Source organism: Phasianus colchicus, chromosome 26 (assembly GCF_987193195.1).
Source record: "Phasianus colchicus chromosome 26, bPhaCol1.hap1.1, whole genome shotgun sequence".
NCBI classification, from domain to species: domain Eukaryota; kingdom Metazoa; phylum Chordata; class Aves; order Galliformes; family Phasianidae; genus Phasianus; species Phasianus colchicus.
This window is the reverse complement of record NC_143461.1, coordinates 2,103,511-2,117,530: the sequence shown is the minus strand read 5'-3', so window position 1 is coordinate 2,117,530 and position 14,020 is coordinate 2,103,511. Positions and strand designations below refer to the sequence as shown.

Sequence of the window (14,020 nt, the reverse complement as noted above, 5' to 3'; positions counted from 1 at the left end):
CCACCCCTCCGGCCTGCATTCCCCAACCCCTTTCCTTCCCCAGTAGTGGGACTGGGGGTCCCCCCACCCACCCCATAGAACCACCCCACGCTGGAGGATGTGATGGGATCCCCACGAGGGGACAAACCCCATTGGGGACCCCCAGGATCAGTGCCATGAACCCTTCTGTGCTGTGTTCCCCACCGCTCTCCCTCTCCAGCAGTGGGTCTGAGGGTGACCCCATCTACCCCATAGCGTCACCCCACACTTGGGACCACAACGGGACCCACACCTGGAGGGGACAAACCCCATTGGAGACCCCCGGGATCGATGCATACCACCCCACTCTTGGGGCCATGCTGGGACCCCACGAGGGGACAAACCCCATTGGAGACCCTGAGGCCCGGTGTCACTCGCCCCTCTCTTCCCCCAGCAGTAGGGTGGGGGTACCTCCATCCACCCACCCCACAGCACCGCCCGGAGCCATAGTGGGACCCCAGGAGAGGACCAGCCCCACTGCAGACCCCCAGGATCAGCATCCTCTGCCCCACAGCACCATCCCACATGCGGGGCCGTGATGGGACAGCAAGAAAGGACAAAACCCCTTGGGGACCTCCATGAAGAGTGCCCCTGCCCCATAGCACCTACATTCCCCTACCTCTCCCTTCCCAGCAGTGGGTCTGGGGGTGCTCCTGCCCACCCCATAGCACCACCCCGTTCCTGGAGCCATTATGGGACCTCCGGAAGGAACAAACCCCATTGAGCACCTTCAGGATCAACGTCCCCCACAGCACCACCCCGCATTTGGGGCTGTGATCACCCCCCACAAAGGGAGTAACCCCATTGGGGACCATCACGATCGACATACAGACCCCAAGATCCGCGGGCAGAGGAACCCACAAGCAAACGAACCCCATTGAGAAAACCCCACAATCGATGTCCCCCGCCCCACAGCCACGGCAGGGCACCAAGAGGGTCCGAACCACAGCGAGGACCCCACAGCCAGTTCCCCCCTCCCCACAGACCCCGAGGCCGTTGGGTTGGGCCCTTCCTGCCGCAGGAACCCGCCGCATCCCGTCGCCGCCATCGCCCCATCCCTCCCTCCTGGGGAGGAGGAAATAGGTTGGGCCATGGGGCCCCAACGCGGGGCGAGCCGGGACGGGCCCCGTTGTGCCCTATAGGGCCGCCATGGAGGCGGAGGAGGTCTACGTGTTGGTGGAATACGGCTTCGAGTACCGCACCAAGGACGGCACCGTGGTCTCCATCCACCCCAACGAGCGCTACGTGCTTTTGGGGCGCACCAACGAGCACTGGTGGCACGTCCGGAGGAGCGGGGATGCGCGGCCCTTCTACGTCCCCGCTCAGTACGTCAAGGAGCTGCCCCCCATGGCCGCCCCGCAGCCGCTGTACCCCGACGAGATGGGATCCTACAGGTACCCTGCGCTGCGAGTGGAGCCCGACCCCGCAGAGACCTGCAGGAGGCAGCGGGAGGTGCAGGTACGTGGCATCCCGTAAGCGTCCCCAAACTGGGCTTGGTGTGGGGGATCAGCGACCGGCGCTCCGTGGGGCAGAGCCTCAGTGCCCCAACCATGGGGGCGGCGATGGGACGGGGACAGGGATCCCCAGGGTTTGGTGTCCCCATCCCATGGGGTGGGACGGGGCTCCCCAGGGCCTGCAGCCCCCATCCCTCTGGGGTATCTGCGTCCTCATCCCTTTAGGGTTTCTGTGTCCCCATCCCTTTTTGGGTTTCTATGTCTCCATTCCTTTGGGTTTTTTGTGTTCCCATCCCTTTTTGGGTTTCTGTGTCCCCATCCCTTTAGGGCTTCTGTGTCCCCATCCCCTTGGGGTTTCTATGTCTCCATCCCTTTGGGGTTTCTGTGTCTCCATCCCTTTGGGGTTTCTGTGTCTCCATCCCTTTGGGTTTTTTGTATCCCCATCCCTTTTTTGGGTTTCTGTGTCCCCATCCCTTTGGGGTTTTTACGTCCCCATCCCTTTGGGGTTTTGGTCTCTCCATCCCCAGGTGGCACCAGGGGATATAGGGACAGGGACTCCCCACATTTTGGGGTCAGATGTGCCAAGAGGGGACGCGGGACAGGCAATGCTACCCACTGTGTGCAGGATGTGGGGCTGTAGGATCAGTGCTGTGCCATCATCCCAACGTCTCCCAGATGGCACTGGGGGGCTCCCAGGACCACCCCGCAGTGGTTGTGCAGTGGGGCAGGCTATGGGGCAGGCTATGGGGCAGGCTATGGGGCCAGCCGCTGCCCCAGCAGGATGTGTTACCCCTATGTGGCACTGCAGGATGGGACATCAGGGTCCCTCCATCCCGGCGCTGTTATGGGGCAAAAAGAGGCAGAAAAGGGTTAACAGGGAAACGCAGCAGCTCCTCCCTGTAGGGCGGGTGTCACCTGGGGAGGGAGGGGAGCGGGTGGGTGCCACCCCACACGGAGCTCACCCACACCTGTAAGTAAGGAGGGGCCCTTCTGGGGGGTCCCTTATGGGGGGTGGATGTGGGGCTGCTCCCTGATCCCTGTATGGGGCATCCAACACTGGGGGATCTGTATGGGGCATCCAACACTGGGGTCAACCCACCTGTGGGGCACAGCAGTGCAGTGGGGTCTCATGTCCTCCCCGTGGCCCAGCGCCTCTTTGGGATCACCCTTGGACTTAGGGGCAGGAGGGACACATGTCACCACCAGGACCCCAATCCCAACCCTAAACCCAATGCCAACCCCGATCCCAATCTCAACCCCACACGGCACATTCGTGCACCCACGGGCTCAGCCCCACACTCCCAGCCCGTCCCCATTGTCTCAGGATTTGCCATTGGGGTTTTTTCTGTTGTGCACCCCACGTACTGCTGTAGGGCTGTGCTGTGCTATGGGGCAGAGCTGTGGGTTTTTGCCGTCCCCGTGCATTCCTCCCCTTTCCCAAGCACTGCTGGGGCGGTGACATTGCCCAGGTGGGATTTAACCCTTATGGGATATTTCCCAGCCGCAGCCCCACATGCGCAGCCCCACATGCGCAGCCCCTCTGCCCGCCCCACAGCCCTCCCAGGAGGTAATTCCGCATCTGGGGAGCGCTGCTCTTCCGCCCCATAACACCAACAGGAAGCACACAGCGCACTCAGAGCCACAGCGGGGCCACCCAGCGCCCCGACCCCATAGAGCTCCCCATAGCGCAGCCGTTCCCGCTGGGACATCCCAACCCTCCGGATCCCACTGGGACATCCCAACCTTACAGATCCCATTGGAGCATCCCGACCCCATAGCCCAGCCGGGATGCTGCAGCGATCCCGCAGCCGTGCGTGGCGACCGCTGCAGCAGGGCGAGGTATGGGGTGGGCAGGGGGATGGGGGCAGCTCGCTATGGGGCGGCGTGGGGCAGTATGGGGTGGTGGGGCCGCAGTGAGGAGACTTTGTCCCCGTTACCATCGTAGGTCGTAAAGGCGGAGAGCAAAGGGTAACTGTGGGTTGGCTGCCTCTTCCTGCTTGGGGTCACACACCCTATAGGGATGTGTCCCTGCTGGGATGAGGACAGGGGACACCTGGGACCCCGGTGGGGTGTTGTCACCCATGGGGACGCGGGGACAGGAAGCTGTGGGGCAGTTTCGAAGGCTGTAGGATGCAATAGGGCAAAATGGGGAAGAGGCGAGAGTTGGGGTGCACAGAGCATGGGGACGGATCCGGGGGTCCCATCCTCGGTGTGGGGCTCAGGGTGGGTCAGCCTCATAGGAAGCCCCATAAGCAGCCCCATAAGCAGCCCCATAAGCAGCCCCACGCATCTGGGCGGAAACTGGCCGGTTATTTTGGGGTGCGGTGACGGCACCGTCAGCCTCAGAGGGATGCAGAGCGGGGAGTGTGGGTGCGGGAAGTGGGGGGGGGGCTGCGGGGGGAGAGGCTGGGGGGCACAGGGGATGGGGTCAGGTGTTGGGGTGTCGATGGGATGCAGGTGTTGGGGGCAGATTTTGGGGGCCAGGTGTTGGGGTGCAGTCAGTTGTGGGGGGGCAGATTTTGGGGTGGGTGAGCTGGATGCTGATGTTGGGGGGCTGATAATGGGGGGCTGATAATGGGGAGTATAAAGGGATGCAGATGGGATGGATGCAGATGTTGGGGTGCAGATGTGAGGCCAGACGTTTGTAGGGGAGCTGATGTTGGGACACGTATGGGATGCTGATGAGTTGGGGGGCTGATGGTGGGATGTGGATCTTGGGGTACTGATGTCGGGGGGCAGATATTTGGGGGGCCGATGTTGTGGTGCCAACATTGGGATGCTGAGGTTGGAGTGAAGATACTGGGGGGCCAATTTTGGGGTGCTGATGTTGAGGGGCCAATGATGGGGGGCAGATGTTGGGGTGCAGATGTGGGGCCAGACATTGGGGGGCAGATTTTGGGGTGCATATGGGATGCCAGTGAGATGGGGTATCGATGTTGGGATGCAGATATGAGGGGGCTGATGTTGGGGTGCAGATCTTGGGGTGGTGATGTTGGGGCACATAAAGGGATGCAGATGTTGGGGTGCTGCTGTTGGGAGGTGGATTTTGGGGTGCAGACGTGGGGCCAGACGTTTGTTGGGGGGCAGATTTTGGGATGCAGATGGGATGCAGATGAGTTGGGGTGCAGAAGTTGGCCTTGGGGTGCAAATATTGGGGGCTGGTGTTGGGGAGCAGATGTTGGGGCAGATGGGTGGGGTGCAAACATTAGGGAGCAGATCTTGGGGTACAGATATTGGGGGGCCGATGTTGGGATGCAGACGTTGGGGTAGCGATGCTGGGGTGCAGTTTTTGGGGTGCAGATGTTGGGGGGCCGACGATGGGGCACATAAAGGGATGCCAATGTGATGGATGCAGATATTGGGGTGCAGACATGGGACCAGGCGTCTGTTGGGGTGCAACTGCTGGAGTGCAGATTTTGGGGTGCCAATGTTGGGGTGCAGATCTTTGGGTACTGATGTTTGGGGTCGGATGCAGGAGGCAGATGTTGTGGGGACAACGATGGGATGAATAAAGGGGTGCAGATGTTGGGATACCCATGTTGGGGTGCCTGTGCTGGGATGCAGACATTGGGACGCAGATATTGGGGTGCAGACATGGGGTCAGATGTTTGTTAGGGGTCTGATGTTGGGACGCACATGGGATGCTGATGAGTTTGGGTGCAGATGTCGGGGTATTGATGTTGGGATGCAGATGTTGGGGGGCTGATGTTGGGGTACCAATGCTGGGGTGCAGATTTTGGGGTCTGATGTTGGGGTGTTGAATTTGGGGTGCAGGTACTGGGGTACCAGCTTTGGGGGGGTGATTTTGAAGTGCCAATGTTGGGATGCAGATATGGGTGGGGAAGTCAGTGTGCAGATGTTGGGGTGCAGCTGTTGGGGTGCCAATGCTGGGGTGCAGATTTTGGGGGCCGATGGTTTGCAAATGTGGTTGTGCAGATGTTGAGATGCTGATGCCGGGGTGCAGAAGTTGGGGATCAATGATGTTGAGGTGCGGATGTTGGGATGGAGACGTTGGGGTAGTGATGCTGGGGTGCAGATTTTTGGGGGCCAATATTGGGGGTCCAGTGTTGGGATGCAGATGTTGATGTTGGGCATCAATGTTGGAAGGCAGATGTTGGGGTAACGAAGCTGTGGGGCAGATGTTGGGGTATTGATGTCTGGGGGCCAATGATGGGGTGCTGGAGTTGGAGGGCAGATGTTGGAGTGCACATGGGATGCAGCTGTTGGGGTGCTGATGTTGGGGTGCAGAAGGTGAGATGCAGATGTTGGGGTGATGATGTTGGGGTGCAGAAAGGTGAGATGCAGATGCTGGGAGGTCACTGTTGGGGTGCTGATGTTGGGGTGCTGGTGTTGGGGTGCAGAAGGTGAGGGTCAGTGTTGGGGTGCAGATGAGGTGCAGGTGTTGGTGATGTCGGGGGCTGGCGATGGGGCGGGACGCAGATGTTTGGGTGTCAGTGTTGGGGTGCAGCTGTTGGGGTGCAGAATTTGGGATCCAGATGTTGCGGGGCAGACGATGTGGGGGTAATGAAGTTGGGGCGCAGATGTCGGAGTGCTGATGGTGGGGGCAGATGTTGGAGCACAAACGGATGCAGACCTGGGGGACTGATGTTGCGTGGCCGATGTTGGAGGGCTGATATCGGGGTCCCCGGTGCCTGGACCCCCCCAGGCCCCTCGCTGACACCCCCACGTCCCCCCAGGAGCGCCGGGAGCCGGAGGAGCCCTCAGCCCACATCTACCTCAACCTGCAGGAGCTGCAGCGGGAGGCCGCAGCGTGCGGCACGGCCCCGCAGCCCCACAGCCCGCCCCACAGCCCGCCCCACAGCGCCGACTGGGAGACACACCGCGACTCGGAGTCGGGACATTTGTTTTATTACAACCCCAGCACCGGGGAGACGACGTGGGACTGCCCCTTCGAGCAGGAGGAGGATGCTGTGAGTCCCGGCGCGTCCCCCCCGATGTGGGGACGGCAGGAGGAGCGAGGCAGCGGGCGGGCGCTGTCCTACGATTCGGTGACAGGTGAGGGGCCGTGGGACCCACACTGCGTGGGAAGTGGCCCCCGGGATGCCGAGATGGGGATGATGCCCTACAGCCCCGTGGAGCACAGGGTGAGAGCCGGGGGGGTGCGATGGGGGCACAATGGGGGAAGAGGGGGGACACGGTGGGGATGCAGTGGGGACACGATGGGGACTCAGTGGGGACACCGTGGAGACAAAGTGGGGGCAAAATGGGGACACGGTGGAGATGAGGTGGGGACATGACACAGTGGGGACACGACGGGGACAAAATGGGAACGCAGCGGGGATGTGATGGGGAGATGGTGGGGGTGCAAGGGAGACAAGGCAGGGATTCAGTGGGATGCAGTGGGAACACAATGGGGACAAACTGGGGGTGCGAGGGGGACACAGTGGGGATGCAGTAGGAACACAATGAGGACGCAGTGGGGACACAATGTGGGGACACTGGGGCACAGTGAAGATACAAGGGGGACACACTGGGGACACGACGGGGACAAAATGGAGATGCAGTGGGGACTGAATGGGCACCCAGTGGGATTACAGCAGGGACACAACGGGGACACAATGGGGACGCAGGGGGGTTGCAGTGGGGACACTGTGAGGATGCGATGGGGACACAACGGGGACGCAGTGGGGATGTGATGGGAGCACTCTTGGTCACTTCACCATCGCCCACCCTGCAGCCACCCACCCCAGAAGCAGATTACCCCGAGCTGTCCCCAGACGAGCTGGAGGCGTACCCCGAGGAGGACTGCTCACCCCCGGGGTCCTTCCAGTGGGGGGCAGCTCCCTACCCACCCCCCCGGCGGCACCAGGAGCTCACGGTGTCCCCACGGTGGTACGGAGCCCCTGGGGACCAGGAGCAGTACGGCACTGAGACGGTATGGGGTCAGGGACGGGGAAGGAGATGGGGAGGGGATGAAGATGAGGATGAAGGTAAGGATGAGGACAGAATAGCAACAGGGATGGGGATGAGGAGGGGGACAAGAATTGGAACGAGGATGGGGTGGAGTTGGGGGGTGAAAATGGGGAATAGGAATAAGGACAGGGATTGGTATGAGGATGGGGAGGGGTGTGAAAATGGATGAAGATGAGGATGAGGATGGCAACAGGGATAGGGACGAGGATGAGGACAGATGAGGATGGGGATGAAGATGGGGATAGAGATGAGGATGAGGACAGGGATGAGGATGAAAGGGTAAAGGGTGAGGATGAGGATGGGGATGAGGATGAGGATGGGGAAGGGAATGGGGATGGGGATGATGGCTGGTGACTGTCCCCAGGTCCTGGCAGGTGGCCTCCACCAGCGGGCCAGCAGCAGCTCCAGCCAGGACAGCGGGTTGCTCCCATGGCCCGGCGGCACCCCGGTATCACCGGGGATCCGCGAGGAGAAGGTGAGCACCCTGGGGACACCATGGGGACACCATGGGGACGGGGGGCACGCAGAGGGCGGGGGGCTCTGCAGGCTGTGGAGGAGGGCAGAGCTGACCCTGTGCCTTCACCTCCAGCTCAAAAGCCTCGACAAGGCTGGTGTGCTCAACAGGACCAAGACGATGGACAGAGGGAAGCGGATACGGTGAGTGTGTCCCCACGTCCCTCCCACGGGGACAGGGGTGGCTGCGCTGCCCCCAGTGTGACCCCCGCCTCCCTCTGACCACAGGAAAAACTGGAGCTCGTCCTGGACGGTGCTGGAGGGTGGAATCCTGACCTTCTTCAAGGACTCCAAGCACTCATCTGCGGGTGCTCTGGTGAGCGCCAGGGGCCACAGGAGGGGCAGCACCCAAGTGGAGAGGGAGAGAACCCATGGGATGGGGTCAGAAGCCATGGGGCAAGTGTAGCACCCAGTAGGAGGGGTAAGGACCTATGGGACGGGGTCAGGACCCAAAGGACAAGAACAGAACCCAACAGGAGAGGACAGGAACACATGGGATGGGATCAGGACCCATGGAATGGTGTCAGGACCCATGGGATAAAGGCAGCACCCAATAGGAGGAGGCAAGAACCCCCATCCCAAGGCTGGTGGGATGGGGTCAGCACCCGTGGGACAAGAAGAGAACTCGACAGGAAAGGGCAAGAGCACATGGCATAGGGCTGGGACATGAGGTGGGGTAAGGATTCATGGGATGGAGTCAGCACCCGTGAGACAAGAGCAGAACCCAACTGTAGAGGGTTGGACCCATGGGATGGGGCCAAAACACATGGGGTGGAGTCAGAATCCATGGGAGGGGGGCCAGGACCCATGGGGTGGAATCAGAACCCATGGTACAAGTGTAGAACCCGATAGGAGAGGATGAAAACCCATGGGGTCAGAACATGTAGAGTTGGGGTCAGGACCCATGGGACAAGAGCAGAACAGGAGAGAGTGAGAACATAGGGTGTGGGGTCAGGACCATTGGGGTAAGGTCAGGACCTATGGGATGGAGTCAGGACCTGTGGGACAAGGACAGACCTTGCATAGGGCTGGACATGGTGGCACTGTGGGACATGGCAGCGTGTCCAAGCCACGCAGGTGCCATGTGGGTGCCATGAGGTGCATGTGGGTGCTGTGTGGGTGCTGTGTGGGTGCTGTGTGGGTGCTGTGCCTTGCTGTCACACGCACCATCTGTTGGAGGAAGCGATGCCTGTCCCAGCCCGCAGCCTGCACCGAATGCAGAAGTTGCACCGGGGTCTTGCAACACTCCACGGTGCTTATGGGGCCAGCACAGGGTGACACCGCTGTCCCCATGGTAGGGAGGTGGCTTGGGGTCTCCACCATCAATGGGTTGGAGTTGCTGAAGGGGAATGCATCCAGGGCCAGGACATGGGGCAGGACAGCCTGTCCCCAAACACCCAACAGGGACGTGTCCCCCATGGACTGCCAGGAGCACAGACAGGCTGTCAGCAGCACTCTCACCCCAAAGACCCCTCAGGCTCATTTCAGGGCTGTCCCATAAGGTGACAATGATCTCTGAGTCACCCGCAGACGGTGGCACAGGACGGGGAGGTGTGGGTGACCCCACAACTGCAGGGCCCCCTCGTTGCCATGGGGTGGGGACGGACGTGTCCCACTGCGGTCAGACGGTGCTGCCCTTAACGGCCACATTTTGGGTGGAGAAAAGCCCAGAGCTGTGTCCTGGGGTGACTCCCTGCCCCACACACAGCGGCACCCCACCACCCTGACCACCCCTGAGCACACGGTGGAGCTGCGTGGAGCTGCCATCGCCTGGGCCAGCAAGGAGAAATCCAGCAAGAAGCACGTGCTGGAGGTGAGCGGGGGGACGGCGCGGGGATGTGGGTCACCCCACGGGGTCACCCCCTCACCCCAACCATCCCTCACCCCAACCATCCCTCCCCCAGCTGAGGACGCGCGAGGGCTCCGAGTTCCTCATCCAGCACGACTCGGAGCAGATCGTCACCACGTGGCACCGGGCCATCGCCGACAGCATCGTGCTAATGGTGAGGGGCGGCCGCGCTGCCGCGTCCCCCCACACGTCCCCAATCCCACTGACCCCGCTCCCCCCCAGGGCTCCGATGTCCCCAACGAGGAGGATGCCGAGAGCGGGACGGAGTTCGGCTCGCGGGAGAAGCTGGGCGGTGAGGAGAGGAGGGCAGCGGGTGAGCAGCAGCACCCCGTGCCACCCCGATGTCCCCACGGGTGATGCTCACCCTGTCCCAACCCACAGCACCCACCCCAGGCGACAGCGATTCCAGCAAAGTGCGCAACAAACTCCGCAAATTCCTCCAGCGGCGGCCGACGCTGCAGTCCCTGCGTGAGCGTGGATACATCAAAGGTAGGGATGTGCCGTGCGTGTCCCCAAATGTCACCTCCCGCCCGTGCCCACCTCCCACTTTTTCTTCCAGATCAGGTTTTTGGGTGCTCGCTGCAGGCGTTGTGTGAGCGGGAGCACGGCACGGTGCCACGCTTTGTCCAGCAGTGCATCCACACTGTGGAGAGGAGAGGTACCAACGTGGGGGGGTGGGGGAGTGGGGATGTGGGGGGGTGGAAATGGCTTGGTGGCAATGTGGAGACATGGGGATATGGGAATGTGGGGACATGGGGACGTGGGGATGTGGGAATGTGGGGACATGGAAACATGGGGATGTGGGAATGTGGGGACATGGAAACATGGGGATGTGGGAATGTGGGGATGTGGGAATGTGGGTATGTGGCAACGTGGAGACATGGGGACATGGGAATGTGGGGACATGGAGATGGGGGTATGGGAATGTGGGGACATGGGGACGTGGGGACATGGAGACATGGGGATGGGGTGGTGGCAACGTGGAGACATTGGGGATATGGGAATGTGGGGACATGGATGATGCAGGGACATGGGGACATGGAGATGTGGGGATGTGGGGACATGGAGATGTGGGGATGGGGTGGTGGCATCGCTTCTCTCAATTGGGAAAGTCCAAGTTTGATGAGGAATCCCTTTGAGTCTTCCCAAAAAACCATTGGGTTGGGGTTGTGAGATGGCACAGTCGTGCTGTGAGGTGCCACTGGCTGTCCCCAAACTGGTGCCACCAACGGCCATGTGGGGACAGCCCTGGGGACATGGGGACATGGGGATGGGGTGGTGACATTCTCACTGGGGTAAGCTCAGCTCTGACAATAGGGATTCCCATGGGGTTTCCCCCAAAATCCGTTGGGTTGGAGCTGTGTGTTGGCATGGCCGTGCTAAAAGTGCCACTGGCTGTCACCACGCTGGTGGCAGTGCCACCTGGATGACCAGGAGTTGTCACCCCTCAGGGCTGGACATAGATGGGCTCTACCGGGTCAGCGGCAACCTGGCCACCATCCAGAAGCTGCGCTACAAAGTGGACCACGGTACTGTCCCCGTGTCGGGTGTCCCAGGGGTGTCCCCAAATGCCACCCATGGGTGTCCCATGTCCGACGTGTCCCCGTGTCCCTGCAGAGGAACACCTGGACCTGGATGACGGGCGCTGGGAGGACGTCCACGTCATCACTGGTGCCCTCAAGCTGTTCTTCCGCGAACTGCCGGAGCCGCTCGTCCCCTTTGGGCACTTTGACAAGTTCATCGCCGCCATCAGTAAGGGATGGGGACGGGGATGGGGACACCAAGGGTGGCCCGTCCTCCAGCATCACCTCCCCACGCCGTGTCCCATCCTGTTGCAGAGATGCAGGACCCGGTGCGGAAGGGACGCTGCATCCGTGACCTCGTGCGCTCGCTGCCGCCCGCCAACCACGACACCATGAAGGTCCTCTTTGGGCACCTCTGCAGGTGACACCGGGGGGCCACCAAAACCCCAAAGGCAGAGGGGGGATGGGGCCACGTCATGGCTATGGGTCCAATCTAAAGATGTTTAGGGTTCCGTGTAGGGAGAGATCGAGTTCCACAGACCCCTGCAACACCTCATATGGGCCAGGCTCTGGGTTTACCCAAATCCACACGGGGGCTGGCGTTGGGGTTCCCCATGGGAACAGGTCTTGGTGTTCCCCAGATTCTCACAGGGATGGGTCTTGGGGTTCCTCATATCCCACAGGAACAAGTCTCGGGGTCCTCCAGGGCCCCGCTAGGGACAGGTTTGGGGATCTCCATAGGAATGTGTCTTGGGGTCCTCCAGTGCCCCATAGGTACTAGTGTTGGGGTTCCTCGTAGGAACAGATCCTGGGGTCCTCTGGAGCCCCACAGGGACTGGCTTTGGGATTCTCCATGGGAACCAGTCTTGGGTTCTTCCAGAGCCCCCATAGGGATGGGTTTTAGGGGTTCCCATAGGAATGGGATTTGGGGTTCCCAATTGGAACTGCTCTTGGAGTCCTCCAGATTCCCATTGAAACTGGTTTGGGGACCTCCATAGGAACTGGTCTTGAGGTCCTCCAGAGCCCCGTAGGTACTGGTGCTGGGGTTCCCCACAGGAACAGCTCTTGGGGTCCTCCAGAGCCCAGAAAGAACAAGGCTTTGAGTTCCCTATAGGAACCAGTTTTGGGGTCCTTCAGAGTCCCATTGGGGCTGGTTTAGGAATCTCCATAGGAACTGGTCTTAGGATCCTCCAGATCCCCATGGGGGCCTTGGGGGTCCCCATAATTCCACTGTGATGGGGATTGAGAGGTCCTGCAGAGCCTCGTGGGTCAGGGTCACATCTGAGGCCTGGGGTGACATTTAGGGGCACGGTGGTGACATCGTCCCTCGTCCTGCTGCAGGGTGATTGAGTTCAAGGAGGAGAACCGCATGTCGGTGCAGAGCATCGCCATCGTCTTCGGCCCCACTCTGCTGCGGGCACCCAGCGAGGAGGGCAGCATGGCTGTGCACATGGTGTTCCAGAACCAGGTGGTGGAGCTCATCCTCAACCAGTACGGACACATCTTCCCTGATGGGTAGCGTGTGACATGGGGACACCACAGGGACACCGTGAGGACACCATGGGGACACTGCGGGACATCATGGGAGCACCATGGGGAAACCATGGGGACATCGCAGGGGCATCGTGGGGACACCATGAAGGAACCATAGGGACACCACGAGGACATGATGGGGACATCATAAGGACACCATGGGGACACCATGGGAACATCGCAGGGACATCATGGGAACACCCGCCATGGGGACACCATGAGGACATCGTGGGGACACCACAAGGACACCATGGGGACACCATGAAGACACCATGGGGACACCATGAGAACATTATGAGGACACCATAAAAACACCATGAGGACATCATGGGGACACAACGAAGACACCGTGGGGACATCGTGAAGACACCACGAGGACACCATGGGGACATGAGGATACGATGGTGACACCACAAGAACATCATCACAGAGACACCATGGGGACATGATGAAGACACCATGGAGACACCACACAGACGTCACAGGGCATCGAGGGGACACCATGGCTACACCATGTGACACCATGTGGTACCGTGAGGACGCCATGGGGACACCATAGGGACACCGTGAAGACACCATGGGGACACCATGGGGACACCATAAGGACTCAGGGACATCAAACTGGGTGTGACAGCACCTGAAGGTGGCACGAGGGATGGGGACACCGCTGGGGACGGTGACATGGACCCTCTGGGGGTGGGACACCCAGGATGGGGTGTGGAGATACGTGGCCGGGAGCGGTGCTCCTCAATAAAGAGATCGTAAGGACATGAGGACAGTTTGGTGACATGGGGACACCAGTGGGAAGATAGGGACACAGAGACACCATCAGGGACACGGGGACACCATCAGAGATGTGGGGACATCAATGGGGACATGGGGACACTGTCAGGGACACGAAGACATCATCAGAGGCATAGGGACATCAGTGGGGACACTGGGGAAAAGGAGACAACAGCTGGGACATGGGGACACCAGTGGGGACATGGGGACACGGGGACACCATCAGGGACATGGGGACACCATCAGGGAAGTGGGGACACCATCAAGGACACTAGAACTCCAGTGGGGACATGGGGACCTTATCGGGAACATGGGGACACTGGTGGGGATATATGGACATGGGGACAACGATGGGGACATGGGGACATCAGTGAGGACATGGGGATAAGGGCACACCACAGAAATGCTTTGGG

General features: G+C 60.8%; 1 protein-coding gene across 3 annotated transcripts; it reads left to right on the top strand.

Annotated features, from left to right (window-relative positions):
- The first annotated feature begins 282 nt into the window (after window positions 1-282).
- LOC116233842 (rho GTPase-activating protein 27) lies at window positions 283-13,592 on the top strand. 3 transcript variants are annotated; one of them, XM_090124971.1, is made up of 15 exons: window positions 283-1,476; window positions 6,170-6,577; window positions 7,171-7,368; window positions 7,771-7,881; window positions 7,996-8,063; window positions 8,148-8,235; window positions 9,628-9,732; window positions 9,824-9,922; window positions 9,991-10,060; window positions 10,150-10,257; window positions 10,328-10,426; window positions 11,220-11,297; window positions 11,386-11,520; window positions 11,607-11,712; window positions 12,633-13,592. In XM_090124971.1, the coding sequence occupies exons 1-15, from the start codon at window positions 1,168-1,170 to the stop codon at window positions 12,808-12,810; spliced, it is 2,160 nt and encodes a 719-aa protein (XP_089981097.1). In that variant the 5' UTR covers window positions 283-1,167; the 3' UTR covers window positions 12,811-13,592. The 3 variants fall into 3 exon arrangements, with proteins under 3 accessions (XP_089981097.1, XP_031456848.1, XP_031456849.1); XM_031600988.2 differs by having other exon boundaries at window positions 284-1,476; window positions 9,991-10,081; XM_031600989.2 differs by lacking the exon at window positions 283-1,476 and adding an exon at window positions 1,489-3,311 and having other exon boundaries at window positions 9,991-10,081.
- The last annotated feature ends 428 nt before the right edge of the window (window positions 13,593-14,020 follow it).